Below are 18506 nucleotides of genomic sequence, written 5' to 3'. Positions count from 1 at the left end.
GACGTGAATCAATTATTACTGTGCGTTGTTTGTCGTTTCTGCACGTAATTTATTTCGAGCGCATTTGCGGATCCAATTATGTTTTTAATATGCCTACATGTATCTACCCTCAATTGAGAGATATAAAATGCTGGCAAGTATAAAAGCATCGTTATCAATTTGACAAATTTCAATTTGCAGCACTATATAAATGTGGTAAAATAAATCTTATATCAAATATCAATTTACATATTATTTATTTATTTTTATACTCTGTCCGAAATATTATTAATGTTGCACGCGCGCTCTGGCAAGTACAATACCGAGAGATGATAAAATGTTGAATGCGTCAGTTGGACATCATATAGTAATTGATGTAAATGCTATTTGCAAAATGTATAGCTGTAAAGGGTACATCAAGATTTATGCAAAAAAACATTTAAACCTACATTGTTAACAGCAGCTAGCTTTCTATTAACTATATCATAAAAATGAATAAAAAAAAATAATTGAAAAAATATAATTTACACTGAAATAACGTCGTATCAAATTAGCAGATATCGTGCAGGCTTAATGCTATTCTACCATGTCGGTTATATCGATGTTGCACATATAAATCGGATACTCGATCCATATAAACGACGCGAGCTATTGAGATAAAAAAAAAAAAACGAACGTAGCGGAAAATACTATTTTTGTGGTCGCTTTTATTTTCTGTAAATGTCACAGTCTTTTATAGAATGCTGCATGCGACCGGCGCTTATTAAATGTTATCGGGCAAACGTCATTGAAAATAAAATGAACGTACCGCTTCCGCGCCGGAATATAGACCACCGGCCTTTTCAAAATAAACAAATATGAGGTGAACCAAACTCTCCCCGGTAGCTTAACAATACAGAGGGGTCGACAGATGCGAATAACATTTAACGAAAAATGTCAAGGGGCTAATACACAGCCTAGCAGAAGTGATTACGATATCGTCATATCTAACACGCGCGCTACAACCTTTGATAAATGCTGCTATGTGCTAAAATCGAAATTTTTATATGTTTCGCAATCCACGTTCCCTTCCCCCGCCCCTCTGCGATTTATTAAATTCACGCTGCTGGCAACTGGTCAACCCCGTATACGGAATTGAATGCGCGCGCGTTAATTTCGTTTCGCGTACAAATGGCTTTCCTTTATTTTCACAAATTGCGAATGTACGTACGTATACTTCGACAGCTGGGAAAGGGATTACCCCACATTGTGTGTCAAAATGTTTTATCGATGTCGGCGACGGAATTTATCAGCGCGTGATGACTAATGGATCCGCGTCTCGTCTCGTCTGGAATCGAAACTTACGTGAAATATTTTCGGGAGGATCCCACGGAGAATATTATTATAATTTACGGCGGCCGATGGACATTATGCCGTTAACAATGGATGCTGTAATATTGTGTACTTCAGCTTCGTATTACGTGTGATATTCCGGTTTACCGCAGCATAGTTGATTACCTATCTCGGAATAACTCTGGTTTACCGCTGCATAGTTGATTGGCTATATCGAAATAACGCGAGTTTATCAGTTCAATGCATTAAAGCGGCACACGCGTTATGTGTCACGTGTTCGTCAGCATTATCCAACGTTATGATAAGAAGTTCTCCGGGGCGCCGCTATATGCCGGCGAATTCATGAACATTCTTCGCACCAGAGTCCACGACAACACCTGCCAACCATTTCTTCAAGTCATCCATCTACTTTGCACCCGCGTTCCACATATTAAACTTCAGTTCACTTCAGCGGAAGGAAATCACTAAAAAGTCTATGGGCAACATTCCTCTTTCATATTACACAAATATTCCATATATCTCTGCGCATACGAAAGCCTGCATTCGCAACGTAGAAATGAGATCTTTAAGATTTCTAGCGTCCCAAGTCTTCCGTGCTGTGTTTCACATACGAATTCTTTGATCACTTTAGTGTTGAATTTATCTTAATACTTTGAGTGCCAGCTGTGTTTTCTATTGACAATCTCTTAAGTCGATTTAAGACATTTTTCAAATATTTTTCTTTAAGATGTTACGTAACTTAATTTTTATATTGCCGCATAAAATATAGAAATCCATAAAAGCTATAATTACATTCTACTAAAATAAAATAGAATAAAATGTTTGGTAAAAAAATTCGAAAATTTCAGATATATTTAATTAAAAAATTAATACTTATTGTCAGAAAAAGAAAAAGCGTTTAACGTAAAATAAAAGAGCCTGACGTTGTGTGCCAGATCACAGCAATAATAATTTAAATACTGTCATCTGATCGTGCAATGGAAAAAAAGGAATACCGGCATTTATTAGCCAATAAACAACACACAATACGGTACATAATGCTAAACAATAGGATTCACGTGCGGCGCCGTGTGTTTTTTCTGAAAACAGAAAATATCGTATCATAAGCAAGATATACAATGGACAAAAAAATGGGGTACAATGGGGGCTTACGTATTTGTCCGGTTTTTCCCCAACGACGAACTGCACAATACGCAAAAATCCATTAGGTATTTTCCCGACGACCGTCGAACGAACGGAAGTATCCAATCACTCGTATTTTGAGCAGAATCCATTGGAGAGCTAGATTCAAAACACCAGGATATAGATTATCGGCGGACGATACTTTTCGATTCCGCGGGGCACGAATGTGATCATAAAATTGGGATTGCCAACGGAGACACTGGTAACGTGCATCGCATCAATGCGATCTATTGACACACACTGTTGCAGATTCAAAACTAGGTTTTAAACTAGTTCTCTTCTCAGTTCGTGATGCAGGGAATCGCAAAATACAATAATAATACAACAGAATTTGTCAAAATTATATATTTGATTATAGTAAAACTACGCGTGAGAGCATTTTTATTTGAACCAAAATTTATAATTACTTGTATCGTTAAGAAGTAAATACTTCTTGTAAAAAATGAATGAATAATTGACAGATCGTAGAATAAGATGGGGATTCTATTAATATTCATATAATCCGGTTACGATTTCTCGTCAAGTCTGTCAAGTCATAAGAAAAAATATCTTCACAACAGAAAGTAGTTTCTATAAAAATTTCTGGATCTTATATGGCACGCGTATATATACATTGTTAATAATGCAAATAAAATCTTAAGAAACGAAGTTCTTAAGCAATGTTAATATTTTCCAAAATATGCGACAGACGCGACTTCTTCTTTTTTTAATTCAAAGCACTACTCTGCTAATCTGTCTCTCCGACTTACCTAGACCGTCGTGAATTATTTCGCATCCACGCGGGATCCACGGAGAAAACGTTGGAATCATTGGGAGTCGCACTAGCGACTCGGCACGTATATACGCGGCGACGAAAGTTAGAACGGCCGCGCCGGCGGGTATACCGGGCAAAGGGTGAAAGGACGGGTCAGCCGGCCGGAAGGTAATGGGAGCGTAGGTTATACCCGTAGCCGCTCAATTAAATCTCGTCGACGTCGCGTGCAGGAAAGCGAGCGCAGCGTGCACCGGAGGCTTCCTTACCGATTTCGAGTGGGTGGACCCCGCTCTCAGAATTTATTAGTCCGTGCGACCGACCGACTAATTCCAGCTCGGTTAGCCCGAGCGTGTGCGATTATTACTCGCGGAGCGAGTGTGTTGGTTGATCGCAGAATCATCGAGATCGCGAATCACGAAAAGCACGAGAAAGCAATCATCCTGCCATTATCACTTTCCCACCCGATAATTTTTTCGCTGCACTACATTTGGTATAATTATCGGCACGTTACAAAAGATATTGTAGAAATCCGTTGACAAGCTTGTGTATAGCGATATACTGTATACTAAGAGACGTTGATTTAATTCTAACCGAACATAATCTAACTTGAACTAAACGGATTTGATCCAATGTGCGCTAATCTTGAATATCCGCTACGTTCGAAGTTTAATTCAAATTATCATTCAAGTTAGCTATAGATAAACTGAGTACAGTAACGTAATAAGTGTTGAGTGTTAAACTCAGATAAGCTCAGAGAAATATTGAAGGCACAAGTTAAATGCAAAATTTTAAAAATTTCTTTCATCTTATAATGACATTTATGTTGTACCATTCGATTTGACTGAGCTGAATAATTATATACGCTATTGTGAAAATCATCGAGTCGCAAAGTTGAACCCGAAGTAAGAAAGCAACTCATAGAACGTCTAAAACTGACAGTTTTTAGGGCGCTATGAAAGAAATAAAAAAAAAAGGATTTTTATAGTTACCTCTTTCGGGCACTGGCTCGCGCATACCCGAAAGGAGATGGAGCTCGCTCTGCCTTGTGTATATGCCGGGTATGTGCGCGATGCAACGTAGGTTCAAACGTCCGTTCGTGTAATGGAACGGCTGAAGAGTAAGACTGATCTCGCTCCACTGCGTCCCCTCGTCGTCCTTCGTCCGCTGTTGCCTCGCGGTCGTCTCCACCTGCGACAAATCAAGCGTGAGCCCATCGTCGAGGTACGTGTTAACGTGTGAACGTCGCGAGAAAAGGGATTCGCGAATGCTGAAGAGCAGGGCGGGACGGGTAAGGTAAGGGCATTGAAAAAAGAGAAAGAGAGAGAGCAGAGGAAATGTAAATCTACTTTCAACGATATCCGTTCACCCGGAATCGGGAGGAGGTGAATTTCTGCCCTGTTCCTCTCCCACCCCCCGCCTTTTCGTCATCCCGCGCGTTCAACGTGAGCGTACCCGCGCCAAAGACGAGAGTTTCCACTTCGATGAAAAGTTAGAAGACCCGCTAACGTTCCCTGCCGCCCCGTGTTCTCTCGATTAATGTCCCTCCACCCCCTTTTTTTCTCTTCCTGCGTGAAATCGCTTCTCGTCAGGCCGCGGCGGCAAGGAGCGAGCCTGTCGAAAGTATTGGCCAGAATGGCCGAGTTCCGGCTTTCTTAATGGATCATTATTGTCCCGGAAGTCGTGATAGCGTCGAAAGTAAGTTATTCGACTGAATCATACGGTAGAGTAATTTGTAAGTGAATCGTAAAAAGTTTGCCTAAACTTTCCGTTCGTCGATGTAGACGACAAATCGATAGAACTGTAGACATATATATTCAATAATTTTACGCAATGTTTACAAATTCTTTGTATTTTGTATTGTATTAATACAATACGATTCTTTGTATTTTGTATTGTATTGTATTGTATTGTATTAATTGCAAAAAGAGAAAGAGTAAACGCAGTCTTTTGGAGACACGTTAGTCATGATTCATAAAAAATACAATAGTTCAGCAATAAAAGCTGAAACAATTATTTCTGATAAACTTAATTTACTCTCTTATTTAATTACTTATAAAATTTATCTTACTTACTTTCTATTCAAATGTCAGTTAACCCGTAGTAATCTTACGCTTAATAGTTTCTTAAGTGATAATAATCTCAGTAATAACATAATTCCCGATTCAAAGCGTTATGTGCGCACCTGATGCCAACATGCTTCTAGAAGATAGTTGTTATGAAGTTTAACAGCATTCGCGTCGAACCGACGGTAAATTACATAGAACATCTCATATTATATAGATTATTAAACCAACAGATTGTAGAATGCGTATTAATATTTCAAACGCTATATTCTGAAATTATTTGGACAATAGAAATAAAACAATGGATCTTTCTGTGCGGCGGACTTATTAATATACTCTAATTCTTCTAAGTAGAAAATAAGAACGCTTACAAGTGCGAAGACATAATTACGAGAGAAGCACAACAGAGTCTCTCCAGTTAATCTCTTCAAACTGCAATCAATATTACAATGGAATTGGATCGTAGAAGACAATCATTAGAAGACTTCTAATCGCGGCCAATCAAACGAAGTCTTAATAAAACTAATCGAATGAATTTCGTAATAAAGTCACTACCAATGTACGAATAATATTACAAAAATGTAATAATCCATGATCTTCTTCTAAACTTCAAATTGATTTAACTTTGTTGAGAAGTTTTTCAACGACGAACTATCGTAAGTACAAAAGAAAAGACTTCCCATTATTTCATCATTATGTCATAAAGTCCATTGTTTAATTAAATATGTATAGAGTGTATAATTTTTGATCATAGTCCGTGTTAGACAATAATAACTTAATACAAATAATTGAATAAATAAATAATTAATGAGAATTGACGCGAATATCTGCGTATATATTGCATCGTATATGTATATGCTTGATATATCAAGTTTAATGTTAGGTTGCTGCAAACAATATCGGCGAAAACATGCAAATATTATAGGAGCACTTGCTGACTTCACATTTTCTCAACTGAGGAATTATGCAATTCGCGCGATCCAGTGTGATATATGGCGGAACGCGCAAAAAAGAATCTCAGCCAATGATTAATGGCCGAGTAGCATTGATACTTATCCCCCGACGCGCTAAGAGTGCGTCCAGCCGAATATAAATTCCGCTTTTTAAACAGCTACCGTGAAATTCAATCTCGGAGGGAAGCGAGCGAAAGTGATTACAGCGGTTGAATACAGATTATGAGAAGGCGGTCGCTACGTCATATTTAAGCGCCCCGGATTTTCTTTGTGAGCGTCCAAAGGAAGGCTATATCTCTTTTTCCCACCGGCACACTTTCGTGTCCCGCGTGCGATGGAAAAATTGAAAAAAATAAGAAAGAACGCGCGTTTGAGTATACCTAACGGATCGTGAAATTTTCTATTATGAGATTAAATGCGCCAGTCTTATCGAAGAAAAGATCCACTCTAATATTACCGTCGCGTGGTGTAATCAAAGCTTTGATGCGACGCCATCTTTCCAATGTAATATCTAATAATATCCTCACGCGAGTTTGAAAGAAAATTCGACTGATCTTGCATAAAAGTGCAAAACCGTAAAACGGACGGTGTTTCAATTTGTTCTTAAATCGAACTGCATGATTCGACAAACGAACGGTTCGTTTGTACGATCTCCGCAAAACTTTCTTTTCGATCTTTTAATTGCCTACTCTCGTCAAAAGTTTCATGGATGTGCTTTTTTAAGCCACGTACCTTTTCAAGATTCTTTGGCAAATTTGAAGTTGATTCTTTAATGATCAAGATTTTTATTACCATTTTTTAAAGAAACTTCTAATTTCCAATACTACATATTTTTTTTTATATAGCTAAGCCTCAAATTAAAATTCTACTAAAATAAAAAAAATTTACTTTGATCTTGTATCTCTCGTTGTTTTTAGAGTGTACTTGAAGAACTAAAAACAATGGTCGAAACGTCGTATGTATATACATTAAACTGCCAGTTTGGTCGACTCCTAGAGATATCATTGCCACCTTTGACTAGAGAGGATACGGCCTTAGAGGCGTTCAGGCATAATCCCACGGATGGTAGCTTCGCACCACCGGCCGCTCGACCGAGTGCGTGAACCAAATGTCCGAACCTGCGGTTCCTCTCGTACTGAGCAGGATTACTATCGCAATGACTGGTCATCAGTAGGGTAAAACTAACCTGTCTCACGACGGTCTAACACTTGTTAATTCGGTTTTTTCTTGTATAGTTTCTTACAAACTTAAGATTTAATGGACACATTCAATTATATATAATAATAATTTTCATAAATTTAAGTAACAATTTATTTAAGAAACAACAATATTTGAAGCAAATAAATGTTGTAAAGTGTTACCTAGGTAGGTTTAGAAAACATAAATATACAAAAGTTATCTCACGTATCAAGAATGCGGAGATAGAAACACTAGCGATGCTTACTTCGCATGCTTAACCGCATTCTCGCAAAGCCTACATAGGTTAAGATAAATGTAACTAACACTACGTGTAATCTAAGTTAAGTAATCAAGCGAGAAATTCAGATTTAGAGTAAGAATTAAAGTAAATGTATCCAAAATACTTTCAATAAGAAAACTTTATACTATTACGTAAACAATTGAAGGGAAATAAATGATATAATAAGCATTTTTCTTTCAATTATTTTGAAAATAAGATATTTAATAAACAAGATATTTCTAATAAACTTTAAACTTCATCGTAGTATTCTTTTTGAGATCCTATATAATATGTAAAATGTTATTTTAAACTACTTTTTAAATGAATGAATTACGGTAAAGAAAAATTTTCAGCAAGATTGCAACCTGTTCAAGCAAGATTTATTTAAAATTTACTAAAGAACATTTACTTGTTTATTTGTTTTCTTGAAGCTTAATTTTACATCAAAATCTTTTGATTTTTAATATTAATCTCTAAATTAGATCGCACTTTTTAATCTCAGAAGAGAAATTATTTCCACATTCATCAGAGGAAGAAAAAGAGAGAGAGAGAGAGAAAGTACTATTAGACCGTTGCCGCGTTGATTCAAAGCTTTTTTTGCGGAACAGCTTGCATTTTCTAATTTCATTATTCGTCATCTGAAAATGGAATTCTTTCTTTCCTTGCTATTCAAGGCGCAGATTACCAGAAATACAGCAGGAAACCCGCTGCGCAGCGGACCATTACAGAGCTCCGCACAGTGCGAACGCGAGCGAGATATGAAATCTCGCAGTAATGCATATTTAATTGCACGTGTAGTACTTGTTGAATCAATGTGCGCATGTATTTGAAAATCAATATATTCGATTGATATCACAAACGTGGAATCCGATTGGTATCGGAGGAAATACGACTATCTCTATGGGGACCGAAGCAACGCGAAAATCGAAAAAAACATCTACGATGTGCACAGGATAAATAAAATTTTTATAAAAAATTTTCCTAAATAAATAGAAAAATTTATATCCGTTATACGAGAACAGCCTGTTCTTATAGTTTCCTTCGCATTTTAGTCACGAATCAATCGTGAGATACTTTGTAAGATATAAATAGCGAAAAGGTAACTTTCTGCGTAACTTTGTGTTAAACCACGAACTATGCACATCGATTAAATCCTAGTTTAATTAGAATAGTTTAATTAGAGAAAATTATGACAACATTTCAGGCGATGTCGACGATGACGACGGCAATGCAGTTGCATGGAGGACACAGTTTTACTGTGTGCACCATGATGACGTAAGAGTGTACGTGTACTTATCGTAACCACCGGTGTCATACACCTACGGACGGCGTGGCGCGGCGCGGCGCGTCGCGTGGCAGGCGGCTTATCCTGCGCAACGCCCAGCAGCACACAGTGCACCCGCGTCTCGCGCGTGCTTAAATGCGCCTCGAAATCCGAGGCAGTTCGAGGTGTACGTCGCACCTAAGGGCGTAGCCATGCGAAACCTCTGCGACGAGACACGGGTTGTCCCTCGAATTGCGGCCGAGCACGTCGGGCGCGATGCGGCGCGGCGCGACGCAGCGTGACGTGGGAACGGGAATGAGAACTGGAACGGGATACTTTTGACCTCGGTTATTCTGTGCGAACCTCACAAGTCTCTCCCGGGCACCTTTGAAGTGTCGCGCGGTTTTCGGTGTAACCGCTCGCTTATGAAATATAACCCTCGACCGCTCGCGCGTAGGTTGACTCATTTACGCCAGAGGCTTTAACGTCGCGTCGTCTCGAAATGGGGGTATTACGGGGGAGACCCTTGCCCGCCCGCTGCACCAGCTGCGCGCTACTTCCCCTTTCTTTTTCGGAACAATAGTCCGTTATCTTTTGTATCTCGTACATATTCGTTCTAATTAGTGGCAATTCCCTGAATGGCATACCTTCGAAGTAATTCCGCGCTGTAAGCCGAACCAGCGTATCTCTTATTGAATCTGAATTCCAAATGCATAAAACATTATTTTTTCGTGTGAGTGAGAATACGTTGTACAATATTAATAATATCATTATTTCAACCATTGTCTTTCTCCAATAACTTTAAAAATAATATCAGAACTTAGAATTCATGGTATAAAAAATTTTGAAAATATAAAATAATTTTTACGTTTGAATATTATGATAAGAATATTTAATTACTGCTTGTTATTTGAATCGTAATAATTGTATGCTATGATAATTGTTTTGAATTGTAATAAAAAACCGCATAATAAAGATTAAATGCCAGATTTCCAGATATGAAAAAGTAAACGACGAGCGTCTGTCCGACGTTATGAATACAAGTCGACGCGTGGCAATGCGAAATTTTTGCAGGAATTTCAAAATGATCTCCGATCTTGCCCGGTATTCAGCAAATTTTCGTACACGACTATCTTCTTCCTTTCGTAAGAGACGGCATTAGATACGCGATGGGCCGAGTTCCCCTGGAAAGATCTTGGCGCAGCATGCATGCAAATCCTGACCGCGATGGTAGTGCGGATAGCTGCACACGGATTTAGATGCAAATATATATATATGTGTACGTGTGTATGTGTAATTTCGTGTATATGCACGTAGCCATGGATACCATGAGCAGTCCAATTTCTCTCCAGTTGCCCTCGACCGCTTTCTTGCGTTCCTCGAGCGACTTCTACATTGCGCCGAGATTCGACTGGTATTTAAGCGGCGTTTATCGCCGGCGAGGGAACTAGCGAGGGTAGCAGGAGGATGGCGGGTATCGAGTGACTCAAACGGGAGAGACGGGAGGAAAAGGGTCGTTCGGCGCGACTCAAGTGGGACGATGCTCGTGGCGAAACGTGTGGCGGGAGAAAGAAGCCAAAAGGCAATGCCTCGAAAAGCCGAATCGATCTCTTATAGAGGATTCCCTCGGTATCCTTTTACAAGCTTCCTTGTCCGCGGCACAGGATAGGCGGACGTGTCCGGACTGTGGTCCCGTCCGTAACGAGCGGGCTCCGCAAATACCGCATTTGCCTCACGACCTCTAGCGAGCATCCGTCCTTTCCGGGCATGGAAATGCGATTGAATTAGATGCAGATATCGCGGAGGACATCGTGTATACACGATACGATAGAAACCGGGAAAGAGATACTGCTATCGACCTTGTTCCCGTCTCCGCGCTCGTTATTGCTATCGAAAGCGACGCCGAAGAAAAGATGCTGGGCGACCGAGAGAGGAAAGCAGCCGTTTTCGCAAGCAGGCAGGCAGGGACAAGTGCAAAAAAAAAAGAGATCGTAGTTTTCCAGCAGATAGGAGAAATCAAAAGGCACAACTCGAACATCGACGATCGATTCGAGAGAGAGAGAAATCTTCTTTTCGTGCGGAATTTATTCAAGCATAACTTTGCGAATCAATCGACTGTCCACGGAAGCTGCGACATCGGTTTTCTTGTGATTCAACAATTTCGCGAATGGTACATGTTTTATATCGATTCTATGTTCTCTTTGATGCACTCTTAGTCTGCACGGTGAAAGATAAAGTGCGCGTTACGTTCACATTATCGGATACGTTTATTATTTCAGTATAACTAGCCTCGGTAATTGATAACATAATTTGATCGATATCAAAGTGGCGTAATTAAAACAGTACATAAATGCAGGCTTGCAACAATGATTAATAATAGAGCGTAATTGACATTGTCGTTCACGCATATCTAGTCCGTGTACATATAATGAGGGCGAAATTCTACCTGCACACAGCTGATGATGTTTGCCACCCAATACGTAAAATAAATTCGCGCGTTTGTGTAGTACATGTTTACATGTACATATATTTTCGTTTCATGTTTGACATATTTTGCATTCAATCTTGCTTTTTATCCAATCCTAAAAGTTTGCGTAATATTTTTACACTCTACGGGACTCACGCTGCACACAGATATGTCGAGTTTTCGAAAAACGCGCACTTTTTCTCAACTATAATATGCAAATCCTTCAGAAAGTTTTAAAATACTTAATTAAAAGTCACCTTTTCGACAATATCGGCAATTTTTTTTTAGCTCCAGCAGCAAATTTTTACAACTCAAACTCAAAATTTCACTGATGTAAAATCCATTTAAAAAATTAAATCACAAATACGTTGCATGACAGTGTTACATTTGCAACATTGAGATTTAATTTGGTTAAAGCTTTTCACATAATGTCTACTTCTATATAGTAAACAGAAATGTTGCTATTTCAATATTGAAAAAAGCCGTTGCGTTCTTCATGCTTTGATTGTATCTTATATATACGGGTCGGCGAAAGTTCCCGTCTTCAGTAACACTTTGTACTAACTTTTGCAAACTTAATGTGTTCTCGATCAGGCTGAGTGTTATAAAACTTCGTCCGGCATCGCTCTCCACGTTCAATTAAGAGAAACAGCCTCGTAGAGTCGAAACTCGCGAAAAGACATTGCAACCGGAGGACAAAAGAATCGGGGATACCCTCCATGCAAGGCGCATTAACTTCGTCAACGCGTTGCGTTCGTCGCATTTTTAGCCATACATGTCGACCGATCGGAATGAATCTCCGTTTTCCTCCGATCCGAACACTCTTCTCTCTCTCTCTCTCTTTTTTTTTTTTTAGTCATTCAGAGAGCTAGTGAGCCTCTCTGTTTTATTTCACTTCCGTGTTATTCGGCGCGCATACGTTCGGCCGATGATCTATGAGACAGGTCTGATCCACCGACTGCGCGGAGTGACGCGCCTACATGCGGTTGCACACGCGAATACGATAAATCATGGCGAATATGAGCTCGGATCGCGCACGGGGTGCCATTCGAAACAGGCCGAACGTCCAGGGCAAACGTTTGCAGTTTCTCTCGGGCGTCGCGTCTCTCTTGTATACGCTGATCGATGATTCTGCAATGACAGTCGCTGCTTGCTGTTAACAGATGCGACGTCGTGTGCTTCAATTGCGAGGTGAAGAATCGACCTGATGAGCACGATCGACATCTTACGTTGTTTCCATCTCGGAAAGCGGAACGACAACCTTCGACGCGATCGCCCTTTATCGCGCTAATATAAAAAAATATGTGCAATAGCGACAAGTGTGAACTGTAGAATAATCACAAAACTGGATTTTAATCACAAAATTCTCTTGTATATGTGCTTCCTTACTTTTGCCTCATTTTACTGACACACAAACTTACTTTCCTGACTAATTAACTGAGTTTCCAGAGAACACTTACTCTTATGATTAAGCATGATATCTCTAGTTTTAACTTTAATCCAAGTTATCTTCTAAGAGGAGACGTAATTAATAGTAATAGTAATAATATAGTACAGTGAGATTTCACTTGGCGTTTCTTAACACAATGGAAAATGTGCGGAACGGAAAGATAGGCACGATGGAAACTGCGACACGTTACTGAGATACTATACGATTTCAAGTGTGATACTATGGTATCACAGTATATTCGTGGTAATATCCGTCCTTCGGACTCCGCTTGTTCATGCAATTTAGCAGAGTATACAGAGTATCCCAGACCTGCCGGATGTCCTTCAACAACAGATACCACAGATCAAACAAGAAAACAGCGGTTCCGGCAATTTCGAGAAATTAGTAGCGACAGAATTATGCAAAATTGGAGAATAGAGATTCACGGCGAAATTTTTTCAAGTCTTAAGAAAAAGAAATAAGTTATTAACGTGGATATTTATTATTTGTTAATTATCAAAATTAATTTTTCCAAAAATATATTTATTTTGTGAAATCAGATATTTTATTTGTGAAAATATGGAATAAATGCTCTATTATATTAAAATTTGATATTGGAATTTAATAGATACATTCGAAGTAAAATTACGATAAACAACAATCTGCCAATAATTTCACAAAAAAAATGAAATACAATAGATAGCATCCCAATCTAAAACTTATTTCGTTTTCGCGAGCTAATTCGACTAAATCCCTTTAGATGCAAGGAAGAGACAATGCCTGGGATATCTTGCACATCTGCTGTAACACGTAATATGTTAACAGAGTGGGTGCAATGCACGCACACTACTTAAGTGCTTACCAGATACGTAAAGGAACGACGTGACGTGCCGCCGAATCGTAGGGGAGCTCTCGATCTCGCACGAGGCGAGAATACTAACGGCGATTATGTAATGAAAGCTAGTAGGAATTATATATGCGAGCGTACAGAAAGCAAACCGTAAAGAGCCGGGTGTGTAGCGGGCGAAAGGAAGGGAAAGTATGTGCTTTCGGATCGACGGTCGGAGCGCCGGCACTCCTCGTTTCCGAGTTGTGAGTTACTCGAGAGCTCTCCTCTCTGCCCTCCTCGCGAAAATTGCGCCGCGTAAGAGTACCGTACAAGTGCGGAAGACTAACGGAATTTAAGCAAGGCATTGTATCCTCGCGTCTCGTTCGACGAACATTACGATCCGCGAAGGAGCGATTTATAACACCTTGCGATCATTCCTTCACCGATGCGCGTCGCCCCGTCATTTGCGTCGGGAAAATTTATCGAGATCACGACCCAGCTGAATTACAGAATCACAAATCTTTTTCTCTTTCGTTACGTGGGTACATTTTTTTTCTTTGGGTACGAAATCACGGTTAGATCGATTGTTAAACGATAATTTTTACTCACGTGGTTTTTGTGAATTTCGTTGTGAAACTTCGGTATTACGTTTTCGCAACGCAACGAGCAAGAAAGTAAATGTTTAATTAATTTGACTGATAAGTTAATTTTCGAACACGCATAGAGACACGGTGTATATGAATATTTACGAAAAATTGAAGGAAAAGCGCTTTTCTCTTATTAGTTAGTGATAATACTGCATTAAGATAACGCGCAATCTATGTATTATGTACCTACATCCCATTAGGTAACCGAGACAAGTACTATGTTCAAATGGTCACTTGCGTTCGAGAGAGCCATATACGTAGTGCTATCGGGCATACTAATCCATAACAAGAGGGCATTATGCGCGTCGCTGTTGATTACTTACGCGACGTCGAAGTTACTGACACCGTACCCAATAGGAGAGGCATATCGTGTCACAAAGGTCAGCAACTCCGATAGGATAAGGTCCTTTTGATCCCTCAAAGGATTTAGCTTACGGTTAGCGGTGATCCCAGTATACGATTTCGAGACTTAGTAACAGCTGCTTCCGTACCAATGTAACCGGCGACAGTTCACACTAGTGGATTTCGATTAAAATAAAACATGTATCACTCGCCTCTCACGATTATCTTGCTAACTTTTGTTCTTCCTAAATAATCGTACGTGCTTTGATTTATATCTTGCACGATGTCCATGAGAAAACCAACGGCCGTCCTTTCGAAGTTAATAAACCAAGAAATTTATAAAGGCGTTGCAAAGCTCCTTTCGCGCCACTTTAAAGTTTCAGTTCAACTTGAATCGCAACGTAATCGATGCTTGAGTCTGTTCTTTCTTATTTTATGCAAAATACTTTAATCGGCTTATAGTTGTTTTGTTATTACAAGCGCAATCTTTTAGATCTTGACATAAAATCTAAAAGCGCGAAAGAATTTTTTGGATATCTTAAATTCTTTTAAGAATATTGGTATTGTCTTACAACCCACGCATGTCATTCCCTTTGAGCATACATAAAAATTCGATGTATTCACTTTCGATTGATTCCGAAATAATCGCCGAAGAGAAACATTTGTAAACTCGGCTGTAATTTCCTCGCTGCAATCCGAACGAATCTCTCTTGTCGCATCGCGAAATTTGCGTTTCAATATTGGAGCAGCGTCCATTATGAACCGTCAATCTTCTTTTTACAGCCCCAGAGCTGTGCATACTTTATGGTCGGCCAATAAAACACGATTTTCGTGAGGACGTGAAGGTATAATCGGTTGGTACGCGCGGCAATGCGCCGCGCTTTAGATCGCGCGGCACTAAAGAGAATTCGCGAACGTCGGCATGCATAATTACGTTAGCCGCGCGGCAGCCGGGGCCTTTCCCCGGGATCTTCCCAGCCTGTTTTGAATTCATGGGCGTCGTTCAGTCGTATCCCCACAACGTATTCGAAGAGCCGCCGAAGTGAAGCTGTTCCCCCTATTACGCATGTACTTGTCACGGAGGGAAGAGCCTCTCTCTCTCTCTCTCTCTCTCGCGCGCGCGTCCCGCCGAATCCCGCGCGGGTTACCAGAGATTTATACGAATCAAGATACTCCAGCGTGATTGCGAGAGCCCTGAATCTGCGAAGATATATCTCAGGTGCGAAGAAGAAGTACGATAGACGAGGTAGGAAGAGGGACGAAGAGGGATTCTTTCTCGCGGTGGAGGTTCGGAAAACGAACTCTTCGGCTTGATCGTCGAGTGTCGAGTTATGGCTCCGCCGATCCGTAAGGCTCGCAATTCGCATTTTCTGACGGACAGGATTCGGGCGGGAGCGCGTAAAAACCCTTAAGTGCATTCCGACAAGCGGTCCGCTCGACATGCACGAGTATTCGGGCACTCGAAATTTGGATTCGCGAGGAGCGAACGCACCTACGAAAATCCCGGTCGGGAAATCAGTTTCTCAACGGCACGGAGATTACAGCGATATGCGGGGTGTACCATACACTAATCTACGGTCGCGTTAATACTTAACGAAGTAGTTCCGAAGTGGTGTTTGCAGCGTAATGTCTTCAGCACACTTTGATCAAGCAGCTGCTCGCTCACATTGTACGCGCAAGGCTAAGAGATCTTTCGTTACCTCATCGCTTTTTGCTCTTTAAGTTAAAAAATAAAAAATCTAAAAGACGTTACTTATAATCGAAACGAAACAATTTGTTGGAGATATTTATACTCTTCGAAGCTTTAAGCTATCATTAAACTTTAAATTATTGCACTTTACATTATTGAAGAATTTCTTTTTTAACGCAGTGTCAAAAATAAAAGTCTTAGGAAAATTTACTTTCTAGATATTTATTTTATTTTATTAATCGTGAAGAAAAAGAACTTTTTATATTCGTGTGGTAAATATTCTCGTAAATGATGTCCATAAAAATATTTATATACGTATAGTCTTTCTTCTGGAAAGTTCTCTAATATATAGGAATAATTTATAATCTTTTTAAAGATAGATTTCAATTAGTCAAAGAAATAATTATTAAAATAAAAAACGTTTCGAATTTGCGTTATATTTCAATCACAAATATCACAGGAAATTAGGAATACAATAGCGATTGTTTTATAATATCGTGAAATCAATCGTCGCTTCATGAGCAAAAAATCATAAGAGGTTTACACGACTCCTGTTTCACAGACATTAATATCTTGTTTTTCAATCAATTTTCATTCAAAGCAAGCTTTACTTTGTACTTAAGTAGAAATTTAATTAAGAGTTTAATTGCTAAGATAATTAATGTTGAAATTTGACAAATTGCCGGTCTTCCATCAAATTTTCCCCAAGAGTGGATTGACTGAAAACCCATCAAAGAATTTGCGGTTAAGAGATGGAACGGTTAGTTTAAGTACATATTTTAATGACGGTTTCCTGAGATCTTCGCGAGTCGAATTTTCTTTAACGCAAATTTAATGAGAAACTATTATTGCTTGTAGCAGCCAAAGAATTTTCAATAGCAAATATTTTTACAATTATAAAACTAAAACTTTTATTAGATATAATTCAAACCAATTAAAAACGACTATATAACGCATTATCAATATCTCATGATTTGCAATGATGCATAAACTTTAAATTTACAACAGGATCGAATTTCTTCATATTAATATAAAAGAATTCATTATAAGTGGTTACATTTAAGAAAAGCAGTGCGTGTACGCGATTTATCTCCTTACATGAAACGCGTTCAAACATTTGTAAGAACAACCTTAGTCCGCCGGTAGCTTCTGTCGAGAGTCGTCGAGTAAATAGCCCGAATGGGACTCGTCTCAGTAAATATGTCTCCTGATACGTCACGGAGCTTTCGCGTTACACGGCATCATTTATAAGATGAAGAAGACGGTTATGGCACAGCGGAGTAGCGATAAATAAGTCTGAGACGCCTAGTTGTACGAGTTTCAGCTTCGAAGGAGTAAAATCAGGCCGATGTGTGCAACGAATACTTGTGCGTTTACAATACACGATGTTATTTACACTATCGGAATAGCTTGCAAATTTCCAACCCCCGCTGGGATTGTTGGCGCAATTGAAAGAAAACTGTTCTATGTGCAGCAATAAACACATCGATACAACAAACATATCCGTCGTTCTTCGATAAATCAGTTACCAGATAGTTGCCAGCGAATATCGAATGCAATTCTTTTTGTTCTCGTTGCAGGAAGAGTTCTTACGAACTGTAATACGGCGAAATAGTATAAAGGGGAAATAAAAACGGAGACGTCACGCCGACGGACAAACGATCGTCGCTATTACCATTGGCCTGTCGTAAATGCGCGAGGCGGACGCGCGCGGCCGCGGTATATTAATGCATTCCGCCGCTCTATTTATGATCCACTTCCACCCCAGGAGTCGTTTACTTTCAATTCTCGGGTGTTCGATTAATTTTCGTATCGATGGCGCCCGGGAGCTCGCCGCCGCCGCCGCCGCCGTCACGCGCCACCGTGAAATTTATGGCCCACGGATTTCGCGAACTTCGCCTCGGGTTATGGCCATCGCGATCGCGGAAAAATCGATATACCCGACGCGTTGTGTCGAACGGACGGGGATATTTAAAAGGGTCTAGCTCACGAGCTATTTGCACCGAAGCCGCGGAATACGTACCGCGAACACCCAGAGGCGCGATACGTATTCCCTGCGAAATAACGGCGATTAAACTTTATGGGTCCCGGACAGTGCCGGAGGGCGTCCCTCTCT

General features: G+C 39.8%; 1 protein-coding gene across 2 annotated transcripts in view; it reads right to left on the bottom strand.

Moving 5' to 3' along the window:
- LOC139772520 (uncharacterized) overlaps window positions 1–18506 on the bottom strand; it is a 60671-nt gene that overhangs the window by 8748 nt on the left and 33417 nt on the right. The window contains exons 4-6 of one of the 2 annotated variants that reach the window (XR_011718155.1): window positions 4237–4435; window positions 2464–2592; window positions 1324–2390 (exon numbers count right to left, since the gene is read on the bottom strand). Coding sequence is in view for 1 of the 2 variants with exons in the window: in XM_071706248.1 (XP_071562349.1) it covers window positions 4237–4435 (199 nt within the window). In the remaining variant the exon portion in view is untranslated. The remainder of the gene's footprint in view (window positions 1–1323; window positions 2391–2463; window positions 2593–4236; window positions 4436–18506) is intronic. The other variant, XM_071706248.1, reaches the window with a different exon arrangement.

This window comes from Temnothorax nylanderi, unplaced genomic scaffold, assembly GCF_030848795.1.
Source record: "Temnothorax nylanderi isolate EJ_2023f unplaced genomic scaffold, tnyl_v1.0 TNYL_tig0051_pilon, whole genome shotgun sequence".
Classification (NCBI taxonomy): domain Eukaryota; kingdom Metazoa; phylum Arthropoda; class Insecta; order Hymenoptera; family Formicidae; genus Temnothorax; species Temnothorax nylanderi.
Note: the sequence above shows the minus strand (reverse complement) of the source record. Positions and strands in the feature narration are given on the sequence as shown.